Source organism: Solanum lycopersicum, chromosome 10, assembly GCF_036512215.1.
Source record: "Solanum lycopersicum chromosome 10, SLM_r2.1".
In the NCBI taxonomy this organism is placed as follows: domain Eukaryota; kingdom Viridiplantae; phylum Streptophyta; class Magnoliopsida; order Solanales; family Solanaceae; genus Solanum; species Solanum lycopersicum.
Genome location: NC_090809.1, coordinates 61,987,227 through 62,010,123, shown reverse-complemented (window position 1 = coordinate 62,010,123; position 22,897 = coordinate 61,987,227). Strand labels below are relative to the sequence as shown.

General features: G+C 31.4%; 2 protein-coding genes across 3 annotated transcripts; one reads left to right on the top strand and one right to left on the bottom strand.

The window, feature by feature from the left end:
* Window positions 1–963: 963 nt before the first annotated feature.
* On the top strand, window positions 964–8,898 carry LOC101248531 (coatomer subunit beta-1). 2 transcript variants are annotated; one of them, XM_069290328.1, is made up of 6 exons: window positions 964–1,558; window positions 2,428–4,492; window positions 5,371–5,880; window positions 6,242–6,327; window positions 7,248–7,456; window positions 8,698–8,898. In XM_069290328.1, exons 2-5 carry the CDS (start codon window positions 2,447–2,449, stop codon window positions 7,450–7,452), a joined length of 2,847 nt encoding a protein of 948 aa, XP_069146429.1. In that variant the 5' UTR covers window positions 964–1,558; window positions 2,428–2,446; the 3' UTR covers window positions 7,453–7,456; window positions 8,698–8,898. The 2 variants fall into 2 exon arrangements, with proteins under 2 accessions (XP_069146429.1, XP_004249406.1); XM_004249358.5 differs by having other exon boundaries at window positions 1,312–1,558; window positions 7,248–7,492.
* A 2,638-nt stretch (window positions 8,899–11,536) lies between these two features.
* On the bottom strand, window positions 11,537–15,172 carry LOC101248252 (receptor-like kinase TMK3). Its single transcript, XM_004249357.5, has 2 exons — window positions 12,614–15,172; window positions 11,537–12,262 (listed from the first exon to the last, which is right to left on the bottom strand). The coding sequence occupies exons 1-2, from the start codon at window positions 14,919–14,921 to the stop codon at window positions 11,751–11,753; spliced, it is 2,820 nt and encodes a 939-aa protein (XP_004249405.2). The 5' UTR covers window positions 14,922–15,172; the 3' UTR covers window positions 11,537–11,750.
* Between the last annotated feature and the right edge of the window lie 7,725 nt (window positions 15,173–22,897).

Below are 22,897 nucleotides of genomic sequence, written 5' to 3'. Positions count from 1 at the left end.
ATAATAAATCACATACCTCATATTATTTTTTAATATACAAAATACACGTTATTACAATTAAGATTGAAGTCTCAAGTTGGATTTGTATTTTCTCGCTTGATATTATTTTGATTTATTTTCCTTTTATGGATGTAGGGAATTTAACTTTCAAGCTTCATATCGGAAAGTATTCAAATTACTAATGTTGATTATTGTTCAAAAAATATTTAATAGAACTTGTAAGTGCATTGCCTATTACATCTAAAGGAAATTAAGGGCTATTTATGATATTTATATGTAATTAGTTATTTTTGTGAAGAGGCAAATCACAAGTTGTCTAATGAGAAAGTATATGTTTATATTAGTAGTTCTAACGAGATTGACTTTATATTTTAGAGCACACATACGTTAGTTCACAATCTTAAAATGAAAGGTAATTTTTTTGGTATATTTTAAATTATTTTTTTAAAAAAAATCTGATTGTTATTGCTTTAAAAATTATATTGTTTAGTCTGTTTTCTGATTAATGTTGAATTTTGAAGCTCAAAAAGCTTGTGGGTATGATAATTGATTGTTGATTTTTCTTTTTCTTTTTAATTCGACTGGTTAATTGTGATATAGCTAAGATTTTTCTGTTACTATTTTCAATAAGTGTTTTAAAACACCAAGAAGATGTAAAAACATGAAGAAGCACATACATAAATATATAGAGGTAAATTTTCATTATCAAATTGTCGATTTAATTTTTCAATTGCATATATAGTTGGATTCTCTAATATTGAATACTAACAAATACACTCTTTTTTTTTTTTTTTTACAACATATAATATATTGTTGAGATATAAAAAAAAGTTCTCAATTCTCTCTCCTAATTTCTATACCTATCACGGCTACATAACGGTCTTTTTGGGGCGAGTAACTCCACACTTCACTGTATTAAGATGCAGAATGATCTCATCCGGCGTATTTGCACGAAAATCAAGTGTTATCTGAAGAGGCGAAACAACTATAAGAAAAGATTGCGAAAAACTCTCTTATGCTAACTGTGTAACCAACTCCGCGTCGTCGGATACTCCATTACGTCGCGAAAGAGAAAAAATCAATGCTAGGCAGATTATTAATAATGGGATGTCAGTCATCATCTTCAAAACAAAAGATTATTATACGATCATCACAGAAGATTACAAATAAAAATCAACCATAATTTAGTAATAAACTATTATTTAACACATTTTATTTTGGCATATTAATTTAATAAGAAAAAAATACATATATTTTTAAATTATTAATCAAAATTTTACACAATTTAAACTAGAGTATTAAGCCTTTTCCATATTTGTTCTGTTTTTTTAATTTTTTTTCTATCTACTTGTAGCTTTGCTCCAGACTTGTAGCATTACAACATTTTAACTCACTCTGCGGATCTCGCAGATCTGAGAAAAAGACCAATTTTTTTCTCTTTTTTCATAAAATTCCTCATTTTCTCTCCTCCGTTTCCCAAAACCCAAAAAATTTTCTCTACCAAATTTCTCTTCTGAAGATTCTTCACTTTGATCTCACCATTTCTGCCTTCAATCTGGTAAGTTCTGTTTCTTATATCATCTTCTTCGTTTATTAGATCAATTACGCTTTTGTTTCTCGTTCTAGATCTGTTCTCTGATCGATTTTACCTATCTAAGACTGCTTGCATTACGGAATTTGATTATTAGGTCTACAGGGAATAGTTTTGTTCAATTATACTGCCGTCGGTAGATTCAGGCGTGATGTGTACTGATGTATTTGTTCATTTTGATGTATAGATATGTATTGTGCATGATCTCAGTTGTAGAAATGATTGTGATTAGGTTAGATCGGCCTATTTTTTCTGAACTGAGAGTAAGATTGTGCATTTTGTGGTTTTGTTACTGATATAAAGTGATCGGTGGTTCATTTGTATGATTTAATTGATTCTGAGGATAGAGTTTGATGGATGCCTTATTTATATTGAGTAAGGTTCAATTTGGAATTGAGGCATTGTTGAGAGATTGAGCGATTGGTCACGTTTTGCTTGTGTTTTTGTTGCGGCAGTGTGATTTGAGTATTGATTGGATTTAATCTCTTTTGTTCGGCTGGTAATGTACTTTTATAAATGTAATAAACATTGTTTGAATCTTTTTTTTTTGTTATGCAATTTCATTAATTCTTATTAGGAGGAGCTTCATTTATGCATGATTTCCTTTCTTTTGGATAGCTTTGTCGTTTGAAGCCCTCTTTTGAATGGATATATTCTTTTATAATCGAAGAATCGATGTTGTATTAATTGTTCTTTATATAGGACTGCTTAAGGGTATTTTAACTGCTTCAACTAAACAAAAGTTGGGGTCTTTTTGTGATCGTTGCAACTTTGTTCTCCTTTGTCAAAGTTATAATATGTTATGGTGGAACTTACGGGGAACTTTAAGTTTTCAGGTAAGCTATCTAGAATAAAATGGAGAAGTCCTGTTCTTTGCTGATACACTTTGATAAGGGCACTCCAGCTCTTGCCAATGAGATCAAGGAAGCTCTTGAAGGGAGCGACGTTACTGCCAAGGTTGATGCCATGAAGAAAGCTGTCATGCTTTTGTTGAATGGTGAAACTCTACCCCAACTGTTCATTACTATTATTAGATATGTCTTGCCCTCTGAAGATCACACGATTCAAAAGCTGCTGCTTTTGTATTTGGAGATTATCGAGAAGACCGATTCTAAGGGGCGTGTACTTCCAGAAATGATCCTAATTTGTCAGAACTTGAGGAATAACTTGCAGCATCCAAATGAGTACATTCGTGGAGTTACTTTGAGATTCCTTTGCCGGCTAAATGAGGTTGATATAATTGAACCTCTGATTCCATCTATTATGAGCAACTTGGAGCACCGTCATCCATATGTTCGCCGGAATGCAATACTTGCTGTGATGGCTGTTTACAAGCTTCCACAGGGCGAGCAGCTCCTGGCAGATGCACCAGAAAAGATTGAGAACATTCTTACCACAGAGCAAGATCCATCAGCTAAAAGGAATGCATTTCTGATGCTTTTCCAATGTGCTCAGGAACGTGCTATCAATTACCTCTTGACCCATGTTGATAGAGTATCTGATTGGGGTGACTTACTTCAAATGGTTGTCTTGGATTTGGTTCGAAAAGTTTGCAGGACAAACAAAGGGGAGAAAGGGAAGTACATCAAGATAATTATATCACTGCTCAATGCCCCTTCTGCTGCTGTTGTCTATGAATGTGCTGGAACTCTTGTTTCTTTGTCTTCTGCCCCAACTGCTATAAGAGCTGCAGCCAATACCTATTGTCAACTTCTACAGTCTCAGAGTGACAACAATGTGAAGCTTATCGTGCTTGATAGACTGAATGAATTGAAATCTTCTCATAGGGAGATCATGGTTGATATGATAATGGATGTCCTCAGAGCGCTCTCAAGCCCTAATCTTGACATCAGGAGAAAAACACTTGACATTGTTCTTGAGTTGATCACCCCCCGGAATATCAACGAGGTCGTTCTCACACTTAAGAAAGAAGTCATGAAAACCCAGAGCGGTGAACTTGAGAAGAATGGTGAGTACCGTCAAATGCTTATCCAAGCCATTCATTCATGTGCTGTTAAGTTTCCAGAAGTTGCAAGCACAGTTGTCCATCTGTTGATGGACTTCTTGGGAGACAACAATGTCGCTTCTGCAATTGATGTGGTTGTTTTTGTCCGTGAGATAATTGAAACAAATCCAAAATTAAGGGTTTCCATTGTTACAAGGCTACTGGATACTTTCTACCAGATTCGTGCTGCACGTGTTTGTTCATGTGCCCTTTGGATTATTGGAGAGTATTGTATATCTCTTTCTGAAGTTGAGAGTGGCATTGCAACTATCAAACAGTGCCTTGGAGACCTACCATTTTATTCAGCTTCTGAGGAAGGTGAAGCTAATGATTCTTCGAAAAAGTCTCAACAAGTAAACTCCACTACTGTTTCATCTAGAAGACCTGCTGTCCTTGCTGATGGGACATACGCTACTCAAAGTGCTGCCTCTGAAACCGCTTTTTCACCACCTACAGTAGTTCAAGGATCTTTGACTGCTGGAAATCTGAGATCCCTCCTGCTAACTGGTGATTTCTTCCTTGGGGCAGTTGTTGCTTGCACCCTGACTAAGCTCATTTTGAGATTGGAAGAAGTCCAACCATCCAAAGTTGAAGTGAACAAAACAACAACTAATGCTTTACTGATCATTGTCTCAATGATACAGCTAGGGCAGTCTTCAGCTCTTCCACACCCAATTGATAATGATTCCTATGATAGGATGGTTCTGTGTGTAAGATTGCTATGTAACACTGGCAATGAGGTCCGGAAGATCTGGTTGAATTCTTGCCATGAGAGTTTTGTTAAAATGCTTTCTGATAAGCAGATGCGAGAGACAGAAGAGATCAAAGCAAAGGCTCAAATTTCTCATTCTCAGCCTGATGACCTCATTGATTTCTACCATTTGAAGAGCAGGAGGGTAAGTACCTTCTATCTGAATATTTCAGTACATTATCAAAATAGGAAAGAAAGTATCTTCTATCTGAACAGTATTTGGTTGATTAACATGGAGGACGCCTGTAGTTCTTTTCTCACACTTCAGTTTATATATATGTGAGAAGAATAAAAAGAATTATCTTAGCTGAACAAGGGAGCCCCTGCGGGAGCTCCTGGGGAAAGGGGTTAAAAAAAATAAAACTAATAAAGTCCCATTTGGATTAAAAATTAATTGAAAGTATTTATTCGTCCATCAAAAACAATTCTTAGCTGACCATAAAGTTGTATTATGAGATTTTTTTTGTGTAATCTCAATGGTGTCTTCTTTGTGCTGTGTGGGCCTTGCACAAATGCAGATTTCTTTGCTATTTTGTCTCACCTTTTCACCTTTACTGTCTCAAGCTTTCTGAGAAATGTGCTTTTAAGTGCTATTTTCAACATTTCATTCCAGAGCTTTTAAGTCATACCTTTTGTTTCTTTGACTACTGTTTCAATCACACTAAGAGAGGCATGCATATTACATTGCATAAGTTTCTTTCAGCATCAATGTCAAAAAATTGATTGAATATGAATACAAGCTGGGACTTCAATTTTTTATGAATGACTATAGTCAAGATTCAAGAGTGCAGGTCTCTCCTCCAGGGAAGAGGAGGGGTGATGATGATGTTCCAAAATGAACAGCAATGAGTTTAACTCAAACATTTGCATTGAAATTGTTCCTGTTTTCCTCAAAATTATGTTTCTTAAGTAGTTTCTACGTAATGGCAGAGCTCATCAATTAGAGCTGGTGTTTGATTCTTAGGTGCTTTGATGCAGGGTGCTATTTGTTCTTCCATGTCCTAAATCATTTCTGTTTTCCAGGGCATGAGTCAGCTGGAGTTGGAAGATGCAGTCCAAGATGATTTGAAGCGTGCAACTGGAGAATTTGTCAAAGATGAGACAGATGCTAATAAACTTAACCGGGTTCTGCAACTAACAGGATTTAGCGACCCTGTTTATGCGGAAGCATATGTAACAGTTCATCATTATGATATTGTCCTGGATGTGACAGTTATTAATAGAACTAAAGAGACCCTCCAGAATTTATGTTTGGAATTGGCAACTATGGGTGATCTTAAACTTGTTGAGCGTCCACAGAATTATACTCTAGCTCCTGAGTCGAGCAAACAGATAAAAGCAAACATCAAGGTGTCCTCAACTGAGACTGGCGTCATTTTTGGGAACATTGTTTATGAGACATCGAATGTGTTTGACCGGATGGTGGTTGTGCTAAATGACATTCATATTGACATCATGGATTATATATCCCCTGCAGTGTGCAGTGATGCTGCTTTTAGAACCATGTGGGCAGAATTTGAGTGGGAAAACAAGGTATGCTATTCCTTGACTCTTTATCTCAATCGAATAGTTCTTTCTGTCCTAGTATACTATTCATTTTGACTTGGAGAATTAGAAACTAAAAACGTGTATAGTTTTTGTTGTTTTTGATGACTTCCAATCTTATGGTGGTTTACTAAATATTTCTATAGGTTACTAATGTTTTGAAAACGACTTGTTAATGTTGTAAATCTTGATCTGTTTATGTAGTACATTGATTTAATCAATGCTCTGTTTGGCATCTAAACTCTGGAGTAGTCTCTTGTATGTCTTACCATGAAAATAGTGGAGCAATTACTACATGAATTTTATTTATAAGCACTTGAGAATGCGCCACTATCTTTCTAAATTGCAGGTTGCTGTCAACACTGTCATTCAAGATGAAAAAGATTTTCTTGACCATATAATCAAATCAACCAACATGAAGTGCCTTACTGCGCTGTAAGTTATCTGTTTGCCTGGCTTAAAGTGTGGACAGTTGTACTTGGTTGTTATGTATGCCTTTGTTGATTTTGATGTAATTATTGATGTACATACCATCTTGTTCTAGATTATATTTTGTATAGTCCAAAGTTGTGATACATGAAACTAGTTTTGGGACAATTTTGGAGACAAGATATGTAAGAGAAAAGAGGGGAAAAGTAAGGTAATGTCTGTTGTAACAAGACTTGTAGCCAGAGGATTATTGTGCTGTATAAAACTTAGAACTTCAAATCGATGACAAACAAATTATGTTTGATTGGTGCTTATTATTTTCCATTGTAGATAAATTGATGCACTTTGATATATACGGACTACCAAAAATATGTGTTTGTCTTGTATGAAAATGTGGAAGTACTTGCACTGATTCGTCATGTATATGATGGAGTTTGCATAAGACTGAGTTTAGGAGTATTCTTCTAAGGGGGCTTTAGAATATAAGAACCACTGGTATTATGGTTGCTGTATAGACCTAGGGGTTTACTAAATACTTCTATAGGTTACCATTGCATAGCCTTGATTTTTTGGTTTACGTTTTAACTCACAGACCCTAATTGTGTTTTGTTCTGGAGTTATCACCTATTTCTCTCTGTAACTTCTTGCATCTTCTTGATGCTTTACCACCTCTTAATTAATAAAAAAAGAAAGCATAGTTTATTATTGCAGGAACTAGTTTAGTTTTTTTATTTTACCGCTGTTTTTTTACTGTTGGATGTAATTGAACTGCTTCGAATGAGTTTCTAAATAATGTATTCAAGCTCCAGAGTGGCCTTTCAGTTCATTTTGTTCTGTTACTGATCTGAATATATAGAGCAATATTTTATTGTCCTAGTGATGCATGGCTTGGTTGACACGTATTGCACTTTCATGCATGATTCCAGGTCTGCTTTGGAAGGGGAATGCGGGTTTCTCGCTGCTAACTTGTATGCAAAGAGCGTGTTTGGCGAGGATGCTTTGGTGAATGTAAGCATTGAGAAACAAGCAGATAGTAAGCTGAGTGGCTACATTAGGATAAGGAGCAAGACCCAAGGAATTGCTCTTAGCTTGGGAGACAAGATAACACTCAAGCAGAAGGGAGGCAGTTGATCAGGTCAACTTGAATTTAGTATCACCTAGATATATGCTGGTATCTTATGCTCTCCATCTTTAAAGAGATTTTGCATCTTTATTTGGTTTTACCGTATGTCTTCTCGTTATGGTTAAAATGAGGTGGCTTTTTATTGAGTGGTTGTCAGAAACTAATTCAATGGGTACCTATTATATTGCTTGGCTTTTGGAAGACATAGGGGACTGAAGTAAAATAACTTGTCTAAATACTTTTTATAAAAGAAATATTGAAGTACTGTTATTGTTATCCATCTGATGGGGAATCTTGCTACTTGTGAAAGTTGTCATAGAACACTTACAAAACAATAGTACTAGGAGTATTTGATCCTTATCAATAACAAAGACCTGGAAACATTGATAGCTAAAATACTTGTACGTGTCTTTTTTGTTTTAACCCTTTTGTTGGGTGGTAGTTAATTCTGCAGATCATGATTATTTCACTAGCAGTGGTGGCTTAAATACATGGGCCTGTGTGTCATAATTGTGTAAATCCTTGTTGGATGGTGAAATATTGTCCAGATCATTTTATTTTACTAGCAGTGACAAATGCATGGACTCGTTAACTCTTTTAGTGGTAGTGGGTTCTCTGTACTGATGAGACTCTAAATTTGAAAATTTTAGGAAATCATCATTGGTGGCTTCTTTAAGTCCTCTAAAGTCTACTTTGATATATATGGCTGTGATTTTTTTTTTCCTCGGACATGGCAACCTTTTGCAGATATTTTACTGCAAAGCATTTGCCTCCCCCGTTCTTCTCCAACTCCTTAAGAGTAGATAGGAAAATCCTTCAGATACCTGTACTCTTACGTAAAGCTGGTGAGACTCTTTATGGTGATCCACTGATTAGATTACAGATACTTAGCTGTTGATTTGGCTTTGTGACAAGAATATCGGGTGCACACACTTCTTTTGTCTTCAATTTTATGTGTCTACACATTGTTTAGTGCGTATAGTTATATACGCGCGTAATTATAAATTGGCATGACCTTCACATCACAGACTAGTTATGTGTTGTAATTTTTGTTATGGATAGAGTAGGTTTTTGTCATGCATGAGACTGATGCATAGTTTTGTATTAGAAACAAGACGTTATTTTAATAGTGCAAAGTGCAATGCGGAGTCTACTTTCTTATTAGAAAAGATGAGTCCTTTTATAGTTTCCTGCTAGGCATCAGTTTTCATCTCTTTGAATACACGACCTCATTAGTTCCTCATAATTTGCAGATTTATACAGTTGAATTTGAGGCTCCTCCAAATCCCCCATTTGCAGCTTGGAAGAGTGCCGGGGTTATTGAGAGAACATGTAGAGATTATAATACTGCATTTATTGTTAGTTTCAGATACAAAGAGATTCAAGTATTTTATTATCTGTTGAGGACAGTTTTTTGTAGAGAAGATCTGAAGAAATATTGCTTTCTTTTTTGGAATGTTTTTAGCAGGACTTTCTGTTGAGGTTGACTTCAGTTTTTCTGTTGAAATTCTTTACCCAAACTCATTCACTCATCTATTGTTGTTAAACGAATCTCCTTTTCCTTCTTAACTTTATCCCGTTTCTTGACAGCCTACATGGAATAAAATCAATTTATCTCCCCGTTCATAAACCTTGTTCAAATATTCGATAAAAAATATATTAGTCTATAACAAAATTAGAATAGTATTATTACAACGTTTAGTAGTTTTGTTTCGATTAATAAACTAATATTACAAGTATCAAATAAGGAAATTACGATTGTGCTATTCTTTAGCTTTTTGTGCCAGCTAAACAACAGATGCAGATTTTTAAATTTATAGAATTGAACTTTTGGTACCATTACTACTTGTATTATAAATAAACTGCACAAGTGATCGTTAACAACAAGCAGATGGTGGTAGTGGTAGTGACCAGCAGTAAACATAATGCTAGTGAAAGCACATTTCACAAGAATCTTTATTTTATTTTAAACCACATAGATAAGACAGTACAATTAAGAAAATGCAAATCATATATTAAAAAAAATCATTTTATTATTGTCAACCATGATCAATTGCGCCAAGATAACGCTACATACAGAATAACATAAAAATACAATACATAATGTTACTATATATCTTCTGAGTGTCTTCTTTCCCCTCTAGTTGGAACATCAACCTGTCAAAATTACTAAATCCTGCATATTTGCAATACAATATTGATCATTTGCATTTACCAAAAAAAAATAGAAATACAAGTAGCAATTAGATCTTTCAAAAAAATATTAACAAACAATATGACTAAAGCAAATATATGAACATACTCGAAAGATTTAATTCGCATTTACCTCAAACCATGCGTTATTTATTTACTAAGACAAGAAAATTTCAAATAACATATTCAACATGATTATGGATAGCCGAAGGATTCACGAGAAACACAAAAGTGTTTTCTTCGTAACAATAAACAATTGAATCTCCATCTTCTTTGCATATCACTTTTCTGTTTCACATTAATCCTTGTGCTACCCATAATCATGTAAAATTACGAAAATAAATAAATAAATAAAGCATGTTCAGGTAATCTGCCATAGATCTAAGTAAATATAACTCAAATTCAAAAACAAAATTAACAACGAAACTTTAAGGAGAAAGCGGCGTAGAGTGAAAAAAACCCTAATTTTGTGAGGTGATAAAATGGAGACTGAAGGCAAGGTATTTATAGATAAGGTTTTATATTCGGGTTAATAACATTTTTGGTCCTTCGATTATATGTAAATTGTGAGTTTTGTCCTTTGTATGTTATGACTTGATGTATTTAACTTGTACTTGATTAGTAATCGGCATAATACATGTGTTTTTCATTTTGGTTTCAAATCATATTTATGTCCTTCAACTTTGGATGTGCACAAATAGACACTTAAACTTGTATAAAGTTGAACAAATAGATACACATGTTCTACATGTCATCCTACGTGTTATTTTTTGCTCTACGTGTATTGTTTTATGTAGGACTCATGTTTATTTACTTAAAAGTTATATAGTTAAAGTGTCTGCTTGTGCATTATGAAAGTTGAAGGTTAAAATTAAAATTTGAAGACAAATTTAAGATCTAATATATATATATATTATGCCTTAGTAATGTGTGCTTTTGCTCCTTTTATGTCGAAAATATGCTATTTTTTATAAGTGCATTGAGATACACTCAATTATAAAGTAACAATTAACAAATACAAGTTTGGTATGATAAATGAATAATCAAATGTGATTAATAACAAACAAAAGGGTCAAAAATGCATATTTCAAGAAATTAACTAAATATATTTTTGTTAGATAGTATAAGGACTAAACTTAAAATTTATTAACTACTATTAAACCTTTATGTAAAGTGGTAAGTACTTTTTTCGTTTGAAATTGTTTGTCGTATTGTACTTTTTGAAAGTCAATTTAACTAATTTTCAAAGTTAAATTTGATCATATTAATTCTATATTTTTTTTAAAAAATTATATATTCTAAAACTATATGAAAAGTACTGTAAATTGCAATTTTTTTGCATATTAATATGATGAAAAAATACATCTTAAAACGTTAGTCAAAATTTTTATAGTTTAACTCTAAAAATAAAAAACATGACAAACAATTTCGGACGAAGGGAGTGACGTTGTCTTACTTCACTTGTGAACATATTTAATCCCTTAAACTTGTTTAAATAGAACAAAATTGATCCACTAACCAAATGAGACATTTTCTTAATAATAAAATTAACTGTAATAATACATGTGCATCCCATATGGATTGTTATAATAATAACTAGTTCAAAATAAATTATTGGATACATGAACAAATTGTTATACTGATAATTGAAAAGATACATGTAAAATATGTAGCAATACTCTTTGTTGACGATTGGACAATATGTCTATTTTCAAGATTACAAATCTCACATTTTAAGAAGGTCGATATCCTTTAGATGATCATATAGAGTAAATGTGTATATATAACGAACATTATTCTTCTTGAGTAACGCCCAGATAGACATGCCCTCGGCCTAATGACATCAGGCGCAAACTTGTGTTTAAAGACTTGGATGGAAATAAAGATCTTGGGAAATAATTACATATGAAAACAGTTTTCATTCATCAATCATCACTATACCATATCTACATCCCACATAAGTTTGAAAGACTATACATTGGAGTGAAATTTTCTACAAATAAAAATGAAAGAAAACATAGATATAAAAACAGGATCAAAATATCACACAAAACAAACAAAAATGCTATCCACATTTACTACTGAATAGGAATATTGTATTACCTTTTTTTTCTTATCTACCATCAACTGATGTAAAGGAGTCGGCGAATCCAGTAGGTCTTGAAGGGATGCTACCCTTAGTGTCTTCAAGGTCGACGCAACTCAAGTCTTTTCCTTCTGATTCTTGCCAGCCCTTAACCATTTGATTGAGTGGAAGGCTGTAGTCGATACCACAATCATCGTCTGAATCTTCCTCAAGAGGCTTCCATTTCTCAACGAGCGGGGAGAGCACGTTCACAGCATGGGACATGTCGGGGCGTTGGCCAGGCTCTCTTGCTGTGCAGTGACCAGCAAGTTCTGCAACAGTGTAGATGCTCTCAAATGTACTCTCTTGTTTCACATCCAGAGCAGGATCGATTGCTGCAATAAGTTTCTCTTTAGAGGATTTGATATTCCAGAACCATGCAACTAAGTATTGGCTCTCATTTGGTCTGTCGTCATCAAGTGCCATCCATCCAGTTAACAATTCCATTAGGACAACACCGAAACTAAAGACATCGGCTTTTGTGGTGATTTTACCAGTAACTGTATTAAAACAGCAAGCAAAATGAGTTGGGAAACCAGCAGACGGAAAAGACATAATCATCTAAAGAAAATCCTAGGTGTCTACAAGAATTAGTCACTAAAGTTCGATATTCAATATCATCTTATCAGAGAACAGAGATTTATTAGGTGACATAAGATTTAATTAGACTATGACAAAATAGTCCTAAACTTATCTACCCCAAAACAAACAACAGTAACTAAACTATTTGAGTTTTCTGTAATTGTACTTATACCAAAGAGAACATCAATTGGCAAATAGAACATCTGTTTCCTGTTTTACAAAATAAAATGTCATGTTAGGAATAAAAGAACAGGAAATGAAATGTTTACCTGCATATTCAGGTGCTAAATATCCGAAAGTTCCAGCTAGCTTGGTGACCACAGAGCCCTTCTCTCCATTGGGAGCGGGTTTCACAAGTCCGAAGTCTGATACTTTTGCTCGGAAATCATCAGTTAGCAAGATATTTGAGGGCTTGAGATCTCTGTGTATGAAGCACTGATGAGCCAATGTATGTAGATATTCCATTCCTCTAGCAACATCTAATGCAATATTCAGTCTCCTCTTCCACGAAAGAGGCTCTAAGTTCAAGTTTTTCCAGTTGAAAAGATGCGTGCTAAGAGCACCTTGAGGCATGTGTTCGTAAACAAGGATCCGTTCATTGCCTTCAACAGAATATCCCAATAAAGACACTAAATTCCTATGTCTGACTTTGGAAAGAACAGAAATTTCAGATTGAAATTCATCCAACGCCTTGCTGCTAATTACTCCAGACTCCATTCTTTTGACAGCTATTTTTGTTCCATCGTCTAATTCTCCTTTATAAACCACTCCAAAACCACCACGCCCGAGTTCATTTTCTGGAGCAAAGTTCTTGGTTACATCCCTAAGTACTTGAACTGATATGACCAAATTGCCAGCTTCTGTCACAGGGTATTTACCACTGTGTATACTAGAAGAACCCCTTTCAGCCAGTATGGAAAGACTTCCTTTAGTTTCATCGGAAATTGCAATCTTGACCATCCGATCCAAATCAGAAGGATCTCTAGGATGAACCACGAGAGAAGTTGGACCTTTGTGCCTATCCATGCTCCTCTTCCGAACATAAACATATAGTAGCATAGCAAGAGAAACTAAAAGTGTGAAACTTGCAATAGGAACCACGAAAATGACTAACTTAGACTTAGAAGAGCTCGACTTAATGGTCGATGAAGACGGTGAAGTAGCAGCGGATGTACTATTCTTTTGTGACGGGCTGGCTCTAAGAGGACTAGAGTTCAGTAACGAATTTCCACTCAAGATGAGTTTCAAGGGGGGAGTAAATTCAGGCAGAGGAAGGGAAATATGGTTATTACTCAAATCAAGCAGAACTAAATGTTTCAAACTAGTCCAACTGGATGGAATAGAACCAGAAATATTGTTAGATCCAAGATAAATATGAGTAAGAGATTCTAATTTTGCAATTGAAGGACTCAAGGTACCAGAAAGATTGGACTTAGGCAAGTTTATCACAATAACTTTTTGGTTAATATCACAACTTAATCCCCACCACGGCCCGTCACAGGGATTATCTCCTGACCATGATTCAACAAGTTTAGATGGATAATTCAACTCATCAAGGAATTCTAAAAGTGCCATAACCTCAGGTGCACAAATTTTGGCTTGACAAAAAGAGTTGGATTGATAACTAACATTTATAGCCTTGAAATTTGGTATTGGCCCCATAAAATGATTATTATTCAAATCAAGATGGCCTAATGACATATTTGCTAAAGACTCAGGAATTAAACCAACAAGATCATTGCTATTAACATTAAGATCCTGCAGATATGTCAAATTACCAATCTCCTTTGGAATTTTACCTGAAAAATGGTTCCCATGAAGCCAAAGACTAGTAAGTGATCTCATTGTTGAAACCACATCAATTGAACCACTCATGCCATCACCAATCTGATCATTCAACCAAAGCATTTTGAGCTCAGAATCCTCAAAAGTACCTGGTATAGTCCCCGAAAGTCGATTCTTGGACAACAACAATACATCTAAAGAAGACATATTTCCAAGAAACTCAGGCAAAGAACCAACCAAATTACAGTTCATCAAAGTCAAGTTAGTCAATTGAGCTGAACTTTGCAACTCATTAGGCAAACTCCAACCAGAAGTAGCATTCAAAGGATTATCATCCAATGCCAACACCTCTAAACTCATAAGCCCATTAAAGAAATCTAATGGAATACTATCAAACATGTTGAAATCCAAGAAGGCATAGCGCAACTCAGACAAACCACTAAAAGATGGTAACTTTCCACTAAATTTGTTCCTTTGCAACCCCAAATTAGTCAATTTAGACAACTTATTAAAATTCTGAGGCAAAGAGCCTTTTAACCCCAACCCCATAACTTGAATCTGTTGAATTCTGTTTCCAGTACAAATTATATGAGGCCAAGCTGGAGGACCACAAGGGTCATCACCATTAACTGGCCATTCTAAAAGCTCAGAATTTTCTAACCCTTTCTTGAACTCATTGATAATGGCTAAGTCATTAAGGTCTGTAACACTGTAAACAACTGAAAAAAGTGAAATAAAGAGTGTTAGAGCAAACCCCATTAGCTGAACAGCCTCCATTGATGATGATTTCATCAAGAACCACTAGACAACATGTATTGACAAGAATCACATAATCAAGAAAGTTGATTTCTTTGTGCCAACTAATGACTGTTTTTTGTACAAACCCATGTTAGAATTTAGACAAGGAGAGGTGGGAAACATGGGTTGATTGATTCAGATCACTACAAACCCAAGAATAATGGAGAAATAGAGATAGACAGAGTGTTATAATTGGAGTGAGAAAACTCTTATTAGTATGGAATTCTCCACACACTTTGTTGCATAATAAAAAAATAATCTTTTGTATTTCAATTTATTTGTCTTACTTTGATCTGATATTGAATTTAACAAATTAAACTTTGTTATCAATGATAAGCACATCCTATCGTTTAAAATGAAAAATTCAAACTAAAGAGTTGCTAAAAAAAGAATTTCTTTTAGAACATATCACGTGAAAAGTTTAAATTATAAAATTGCTAACAAAAGAAAAAGAGACATTTTTTAAAAAAAATAAAATAAAGAAATACTAATAACAATGCATAGATTTTAAACAAGTTGGGTTAAGAATGTATTTAGGAGTCATTTGGTTGAAAATAAATTATTTCAAAATTAATTATTTTATATAAATTATTTTACATAAGTTAAAGCCAAATAACTCTAACTAGATGCAAGATATTATCCCTAATATTATTAACATTATACGTCACACCAAACAACTTTGATATAATCCATAGAGAAGGGAGAGTACTGGTAACGAATTTGACGATAACTTTTATCGTTTTATTTAGAGCAACCTTCACATATAGTATACAAAAAAATCATATTTGTATGTTTTAGCTATAGTTTGTAGAAATTTCGCTCCATAACAAACATAAATATGTATATTTCGCTATACATATACAAAAGAAAGCAGTTGTATAATTTGTTTCTGTTACGGTATAAATATACAAAAGATCAATTATATAATCTGTGTTTGTATAAAACGAGAAAGAGAAAAAGACAAAAGATAATTAGACAGGAAAATATTTGTATTGTATGATTATAAGTGTATAGGACGAATATATATGTATTTGCATGTGTATGTACCATTTTCTCTCTCTTATACAAAAATAAACACAATTTATACAATTCTATTTGTATAAGCAAGCGAGGTGAGGGAGAGACTGACGAGAGAGATCTGAAAGAGGGGAGAGAGCGAAACAAAAATGTATGTATATACACAGTTTTCTCTCGCTTTATACAAACACAAACACATTTTATACATTTGTATTTGTATAAAAAGTGAGAGAGGCGAGAAAGAGAACAAGAGTGGCGAGCGAGATTCACCAGGAGAGAGACGAAATAGCAATAGTATGCTATGATGTAAAATTAAATCAAATTATATATATTTATAACATTTAATTTGAATTAATAATTTACTATTAATATAAAAAAAATTATATATATTTAAAAAAGTCATCAAATGAATATAAATATTGATTCATATGGCAAGTTGAGCACTCATAAGCTTTAACTTTTAACTCTACATCTTGAGTATAATCCAATATATATAATTACTACAAGTGGTTTGATTGATGAAAGAATATTAAAGAAAAAAAAATCTGGCTGTGAAGATTTAGCAAGTGATGACCATAAAAAGTGGATCTTCCATTAAAAGGGCTTAATTTTGCAAATATAAAAATGCAAATAGTGGAGGCAAAATAGGGCATTATGAAATAATATTGGCCTTAGGATATATAATAATGACAATTGACAAGGACATTATTGTCTTTTTCAAAAAAAAAAACTTATTTATATGCAAGCACATTATTTAATTCTTTTATTTGCCTTTTTTAAGGAAAAAGAAATTAAAGTTATTGAAAATGATATGAAAGTTAAAAATAACTTATGGTATTAAATAAAAGGATCAAAATAATTGGAGTATACGTATCTAAAAGTTGAAGAAATGTTATAAATTAGTGAAATATGACTCATTTAGATAATGGTCACTTTCGATATGTTCGGAAACAAATTGTAGATCGTAATATAAAAGATTGATAAATCATGGAAAACATATTTATTAAATAATTATTTCATATGCAAAATAAGATTACTATTTTGCCCCTTACTACCATGTCTTGTGAGTGGTCAATGATTTAGAGACCACTTCCCAGCATGTGGGGTTGTTTCACAAATTGTCTTTTAAAGAAAATATAAATTGCATATTTACCCCCTCTAATATCAGAAAATATCACTTAACCCCTTAATTTTTTTAAAAATAATATTTTTTATTCGCATTGTATGCTTATATCAATAACAGAGGGATGAATAAGATTTCTTCAATTTATAAGTAGAGATTTTATTTTCGAATACTAAAAATAAACAACTTTTCGAAGGGAAAGCTTTCTCTTCTCTAATATGTTCTACACAACATGAATCTGTACAAAAATTACATCTACTGATTGTTAATATCATTAATTTTAAATTATATACGTTTTGTAAAACTTATATTTCTCAGTAATTATTCACTCTATGTTCATCATATTTAAAGTAAGACTTTTTATATGTAAATTAAATAGTGAATATCATGATTACTCACTCTATGTTCACCATACTTTCGAAGTTTTATTTTTAAATTAAGATTTTTTAGGTGTAAATTCAAATTAATTGAGTTAAAAAAAAATATTAAACACCGAACAAAAACAAACAAATAAAAAAATTGAATGGATGATCATAATTATGTATAAAGTTTTATTTTTCTTATGTTGGTATATTTAGTATATAGGTATAAGAAGTACGGACCAAAATATTGTAAAGGAAAATTAGTTCAAGTATCCTTTGTTTTTTTTTTTTATAAAAAAATAAATATGTTAAAATACATGCTCATTTGTGATTATAAAATATTTTGTTAAGTTCACAAGAATGTAATTCTTTGGATTTTTGTTTTCTACACTATGATATAATGCCTTTAAATTCTATCTTTTTTAAAACTTTTATAAGAGAGCAAATATAATATCTTATCATTTTTATTTTATTTGTAAAAATTTAAAGATAAGATAAATTTTTAAGTTCAACAAGACAAATAATTGGATCTTGTCTTTTACGTTTGAAACCTTTTATTTCCTGTCAATGAAACAAAAATATTAAATTTTAAAAAATCATCTAGTTAAAAAAATAAATATTTATACTATACATGTGATATTATACTGATGAATATAATCAATGCACGTTATATTGGACATATTCGATCAATCATTCACCTCACAAGCACTATTGCTATATGGCCGATAAATATTTCAATCACACGTTTAATATTTATATAAAATTTCAATTAATTTAAATTTATATTAAATAAAATTTATTACAAAAAAATAATATTTTTTGGTCAAATTTTTATTTATATTTAATGCTCGAACTCTATATCTAGTTATCCTATCACATATATATACTTCATGATTAACATTTTAATAACGTTTCCATTCTATATATTATTATGGATTAAATTACTTCGTAATAATTTTACAAAATAAAAAGAAACTTTTTTGTTAATATTTTATATATAACACTATATATTGACTGGACCTGATGGTGCAAAGCTGGTTTTTGGTACCCTAATCCAAAAAAAGGCAGACAAAATATACCCCCACACCACCCCCACCCAACCCAAACCAATACTTTGTCGTTAAATCGAGCTTCGAGCGGTATATTGTATTTTAAAAATTAAATTGAAATAAATACTATTTTACTTAATTTTGCAACTTTTTCTTTTAAATATCAATAAATGATACCAAAAAATAAATCATTAAAATAACGTAAGACGTCAGAAAAATAATCAAAGAAAAGAGAATTATTTTTTTTGAATTAGATTTGCGTCGTCAAAAAAAAATAAAAAACAAATAACATTATTTATTTTTAAAATCTATTTCCCAAACACCTACTTAAAAGATACAAAGATGTTGAAATTATAAATGGACTGTGCATATTTAAACTCGCATCTCGAATGGAAAAAATTATCAGAATAATATTTCGCATTTACTTTACTGGTTATATTCTTTCTTCCCCTTATTTGCTATCAACGTCAATTGCTCATTAAATCTTATCTTAAAACACTATTGTAACCCATAAAAAATACCATACATGTTATTCAAAATCGATATTAAAAAACAAATAAAATGGGTAATGACGAGGAAAAAAAATATTAGCAAAAAATTGACACTGTAATAACCTTTAAAAATAATAGAATTTCAATATAATTTTCAAATGTTTTTTTTTTCCACGTAAACTTTGAGCTTTTAAATATAAGGGGGTGTTTGTATTGAATTGTTTTAAGTAGCTTATAAGTTAAAGGATATATAAAAGTTATAAGTTGAAAACACTCAAACTTTTGACTTTTAATGTTTTCTTTTAAAAAAGTCAATTCAAGCACTTAAGGTTGCTTTAAATGTTAGTTTCGGGTATAGAAAAATTATATTTTACGATCTATACCTCATTTCAACTTATAAAATACCAATAATTACTTATTCGAACTAACACACATAATTTATTAAATCATTACAAATATCCATAAGAAATTGGGTAAAAACCTACGAGCAATCAATGTGTGCCTCTCTCGAACGCAAATAATGTATATTACCGTATCTTTTAGTACATAATAAATTAGGTAAGCCATGATATATGAAAATTATAGTTCAATGAATTTTCTTTCAAATGCCACCAATTTATATCATTAAATGTATATAGTAATGCATTATAACCATTTTGCCACATACTAGGGTAGTTGTAAAAAAGAGAGGTGTCACTTATACATATATATATATATATATATATAGATATAGATATATATTTGTGTTAGAGTTTGATTATTTTGAGTTTGCGTTGCATAGGACTTCATTGGTGGGTTTTGGGAAGCGTTCCCTATCATGAATTTTTTTCATATACAAAACTTGAATATGAAATCTTTAATTAAAGAACGAACAACTTTATTCACTGCATTGCATCTTTTGACGGTTACGTAATGCTAATACTTTTTGTTTGTATAGCATGAGAAATTACTTAGGTTTAAAGGGTCAAAGAGTTGGGGCATTTGTAGCACTTCTCTATTTCTTTTTTCCTTGAATAAAAATGCTTTTTGTTATGAATTAGTATTTAATTGAAAGATAAATTGTCTTGGATTGAGAATGATTGTGTACTTTTATCTAAAAGTTTCAAGTGTCAATTTAAGTCGATATTGGAAGCATCAATACGTACTTTGGACTTTTCTTTAATAAAAAAGAGAAATTTCTACGAAAATTAAAAAAAATAAAATTTATTTTCTCTTGATTAATAGTTATTATCTCATAAATTGAAATCGTTTTTACTAATTAACCTTCCAAGGAACTATTAAAATGCTCTTCCATGATCTAGTGGAGCAATTTAAAAAAAGAACTAAGATTAGAAAAAATAAATAGTAAATTTGTTTGGCATTTACACATGTAAAGATCCGTTCGAAAAAAATATTGGGTCAAAATCAGAGAAAAAATGTAAGTTTGAAGTATGAAAAATATGTTATCAAATTCGGACTCTCACAATGTCAGTTTTATAAAATCATAATAGACAATATGTGTCATCAACTTGAATCGTAACGTCACCCTTCCAAAACTTTGTACAGGTTCATTCATCACTAACATGGTATGTATTGACATGTTTATGTCTATTACTAGTAAAATAACAATTTAGTTTTACACCTCAAAGAGAATATTTCTTTACTTAGAATTTTTTTGAAATATCTAATCAATTGATTAAGGTATATAAGATTATAAATTTTAGCACTTTAGAACTTTAATCATGAAATGTCTATTTCCAAAAACAAATGTTTGCTCAAACTAAGAAATTTGTTGTCTATAATGCACATGAGGCATGTTCATTGTAACAAGTGCTAAAATTAGTGTAATATTGATGCCAATGTTGGTAGGCTATTTTCAAAGATGAAGCTAACATGCTTTATGAATATTAGGTTCAAAAAGTATTTTCATAATATCCTTGGTAATATCTCGAGAATTATATTGATTATGTTATTATAGTTTATATTTATTTTTTATAGGGTAATTTTCACATATAGCAAAAAAAAAAAATTATATTTGTATATTATAGTAAAGTTTGCATAATTGCGCTCCATATCAAACATAGAAACTGTATAATTCGCTATACATATACAGTTGAAGCAAATTGTACAAAACGAAGTGTATAAAACAAGAAAGAGAAAGACACTTGGGCAGAGAACTGTATAAAAACGAAGTGTATAAAACGAATTGTATTATCATAAGTGTATAGAACGATTATATACAATTTGAATTTGTATAAAATGAGAAAGAGAGAAAGACAAAAGAGACTTGACAAGGAATTTACAATTGAATCGAATTGTATAAAACGAGCGAGAGATTGGAGGAGAGTGGCGAGCGAGATATTTGGGAGAGAGGCGTCTGACAATTTTTTGCAAACGTTTACTATGAAGCACAATTAAATCAAACTCTAGCTACTCTATTTATTTTAGGTTATTAATTTGTTATTATATACAAATTTTTCCTAATTTATATTTAACTTTTATATCAATATCAATTTAAAATAAGTGACACAAGTAACCAACTGGTCTGTTTTTAAAATCTTTAAAGAAAAAACTTGTTGATGGACACTTAAATGGTGAAGCCCATATAAAACAAATATTTGTGGGCTCAATTTTTTTGTAGCCCTCAAAGTTGTTCAACAAACACAAACCATTTACCTAAAAAGTCTTTTAACGTTTAATAGTTCGATTAATCGATTATTAATTTTAAAGTATACTAGATTGGAAATCAAATTAATAGTATTGATTTAGGGATTATCGATCGATTTGCTGAATAAATTAGTAAGACTTCAACAAAAAATAGGTTAAATAATATAAATTATGAACGTATTTCACCAACCTATTACATATGCTTCTAAACGATAAAAACTTATACAAACGTGTCGATCTGAAAGAGAAAAGATAATTGTCAACCATCAATGGTGCTTTGTTAGTCCCTCTCCAAGAAATATCTTGTCTTGTAATATATTTTTCTTGTTCAAGATGAGCTTCAATTTATGTTTATCCAAGTATTCGTCGTTGTCAATTATAATACTTGTTGACACATTTTGTTTTATTTTATTTTTTATAATTTCAATTAGTTGAGAAATTGACAATGACTCCTTTGTTAGGGCATAAATTTATCCTAAATAATGTTAAAATCACATGTGGAAAATAAGAAAAATATCAAAGAGTATTAAACCAACCAACCTTTCTTCCTAAAGCAACTACTAATACTAACGTTGAAAAAACAAAATGTTCATTTATAAATTATTTCGTTACGTATCCTTTATAATTATGATAAAATAATTGAGAATATTTTAATTTTAATTAAATTTTTTAAATTGTGTTAAATCCTGAAGTTTTAATATAAAGTCCTTTACCATTTTCATTAAATCAATAATTATCAATATAAATTTAAATTAATCCATTCAATAATTATCGCTATAAAATAACTAAAACAGAAGACAAATCGAAGAAAAAGAAAACAGTATTTCTTTATTTTAAATAAAAACAACTTTAAAAAAAACAAATAATGTTTTTTTCTTCAACTGTTCAATGACAAATCTATCATAGCTATCAATAAACACGTGTCTAACAGCCTATTATAAAGTCTAGATTTTTAAATTAATAATTGTTTTTGTCCAAACAAAACTCCAAAGTTGTAGAAGCATATTCTATTTGCCTGAATATTCTAATTAAAATAAATACAAATAACTACGTGTGATTGACCCGCCGTATCATCATTGTCATATAAACACCACTTAAATTTTATACAATATAAAATAAAATTATGAGCAAGCGATAAAAACGTGAATTGATAATCAAGTATCGTATATATGATTAGTAAAAAAAAAACGTGAGCCAATGATCTAACATAATATAAATATTTTCATCTCATATATTCTTATTTTATCGTTTTTCGTCTAATTTCCATAGTATATTCCTTGCG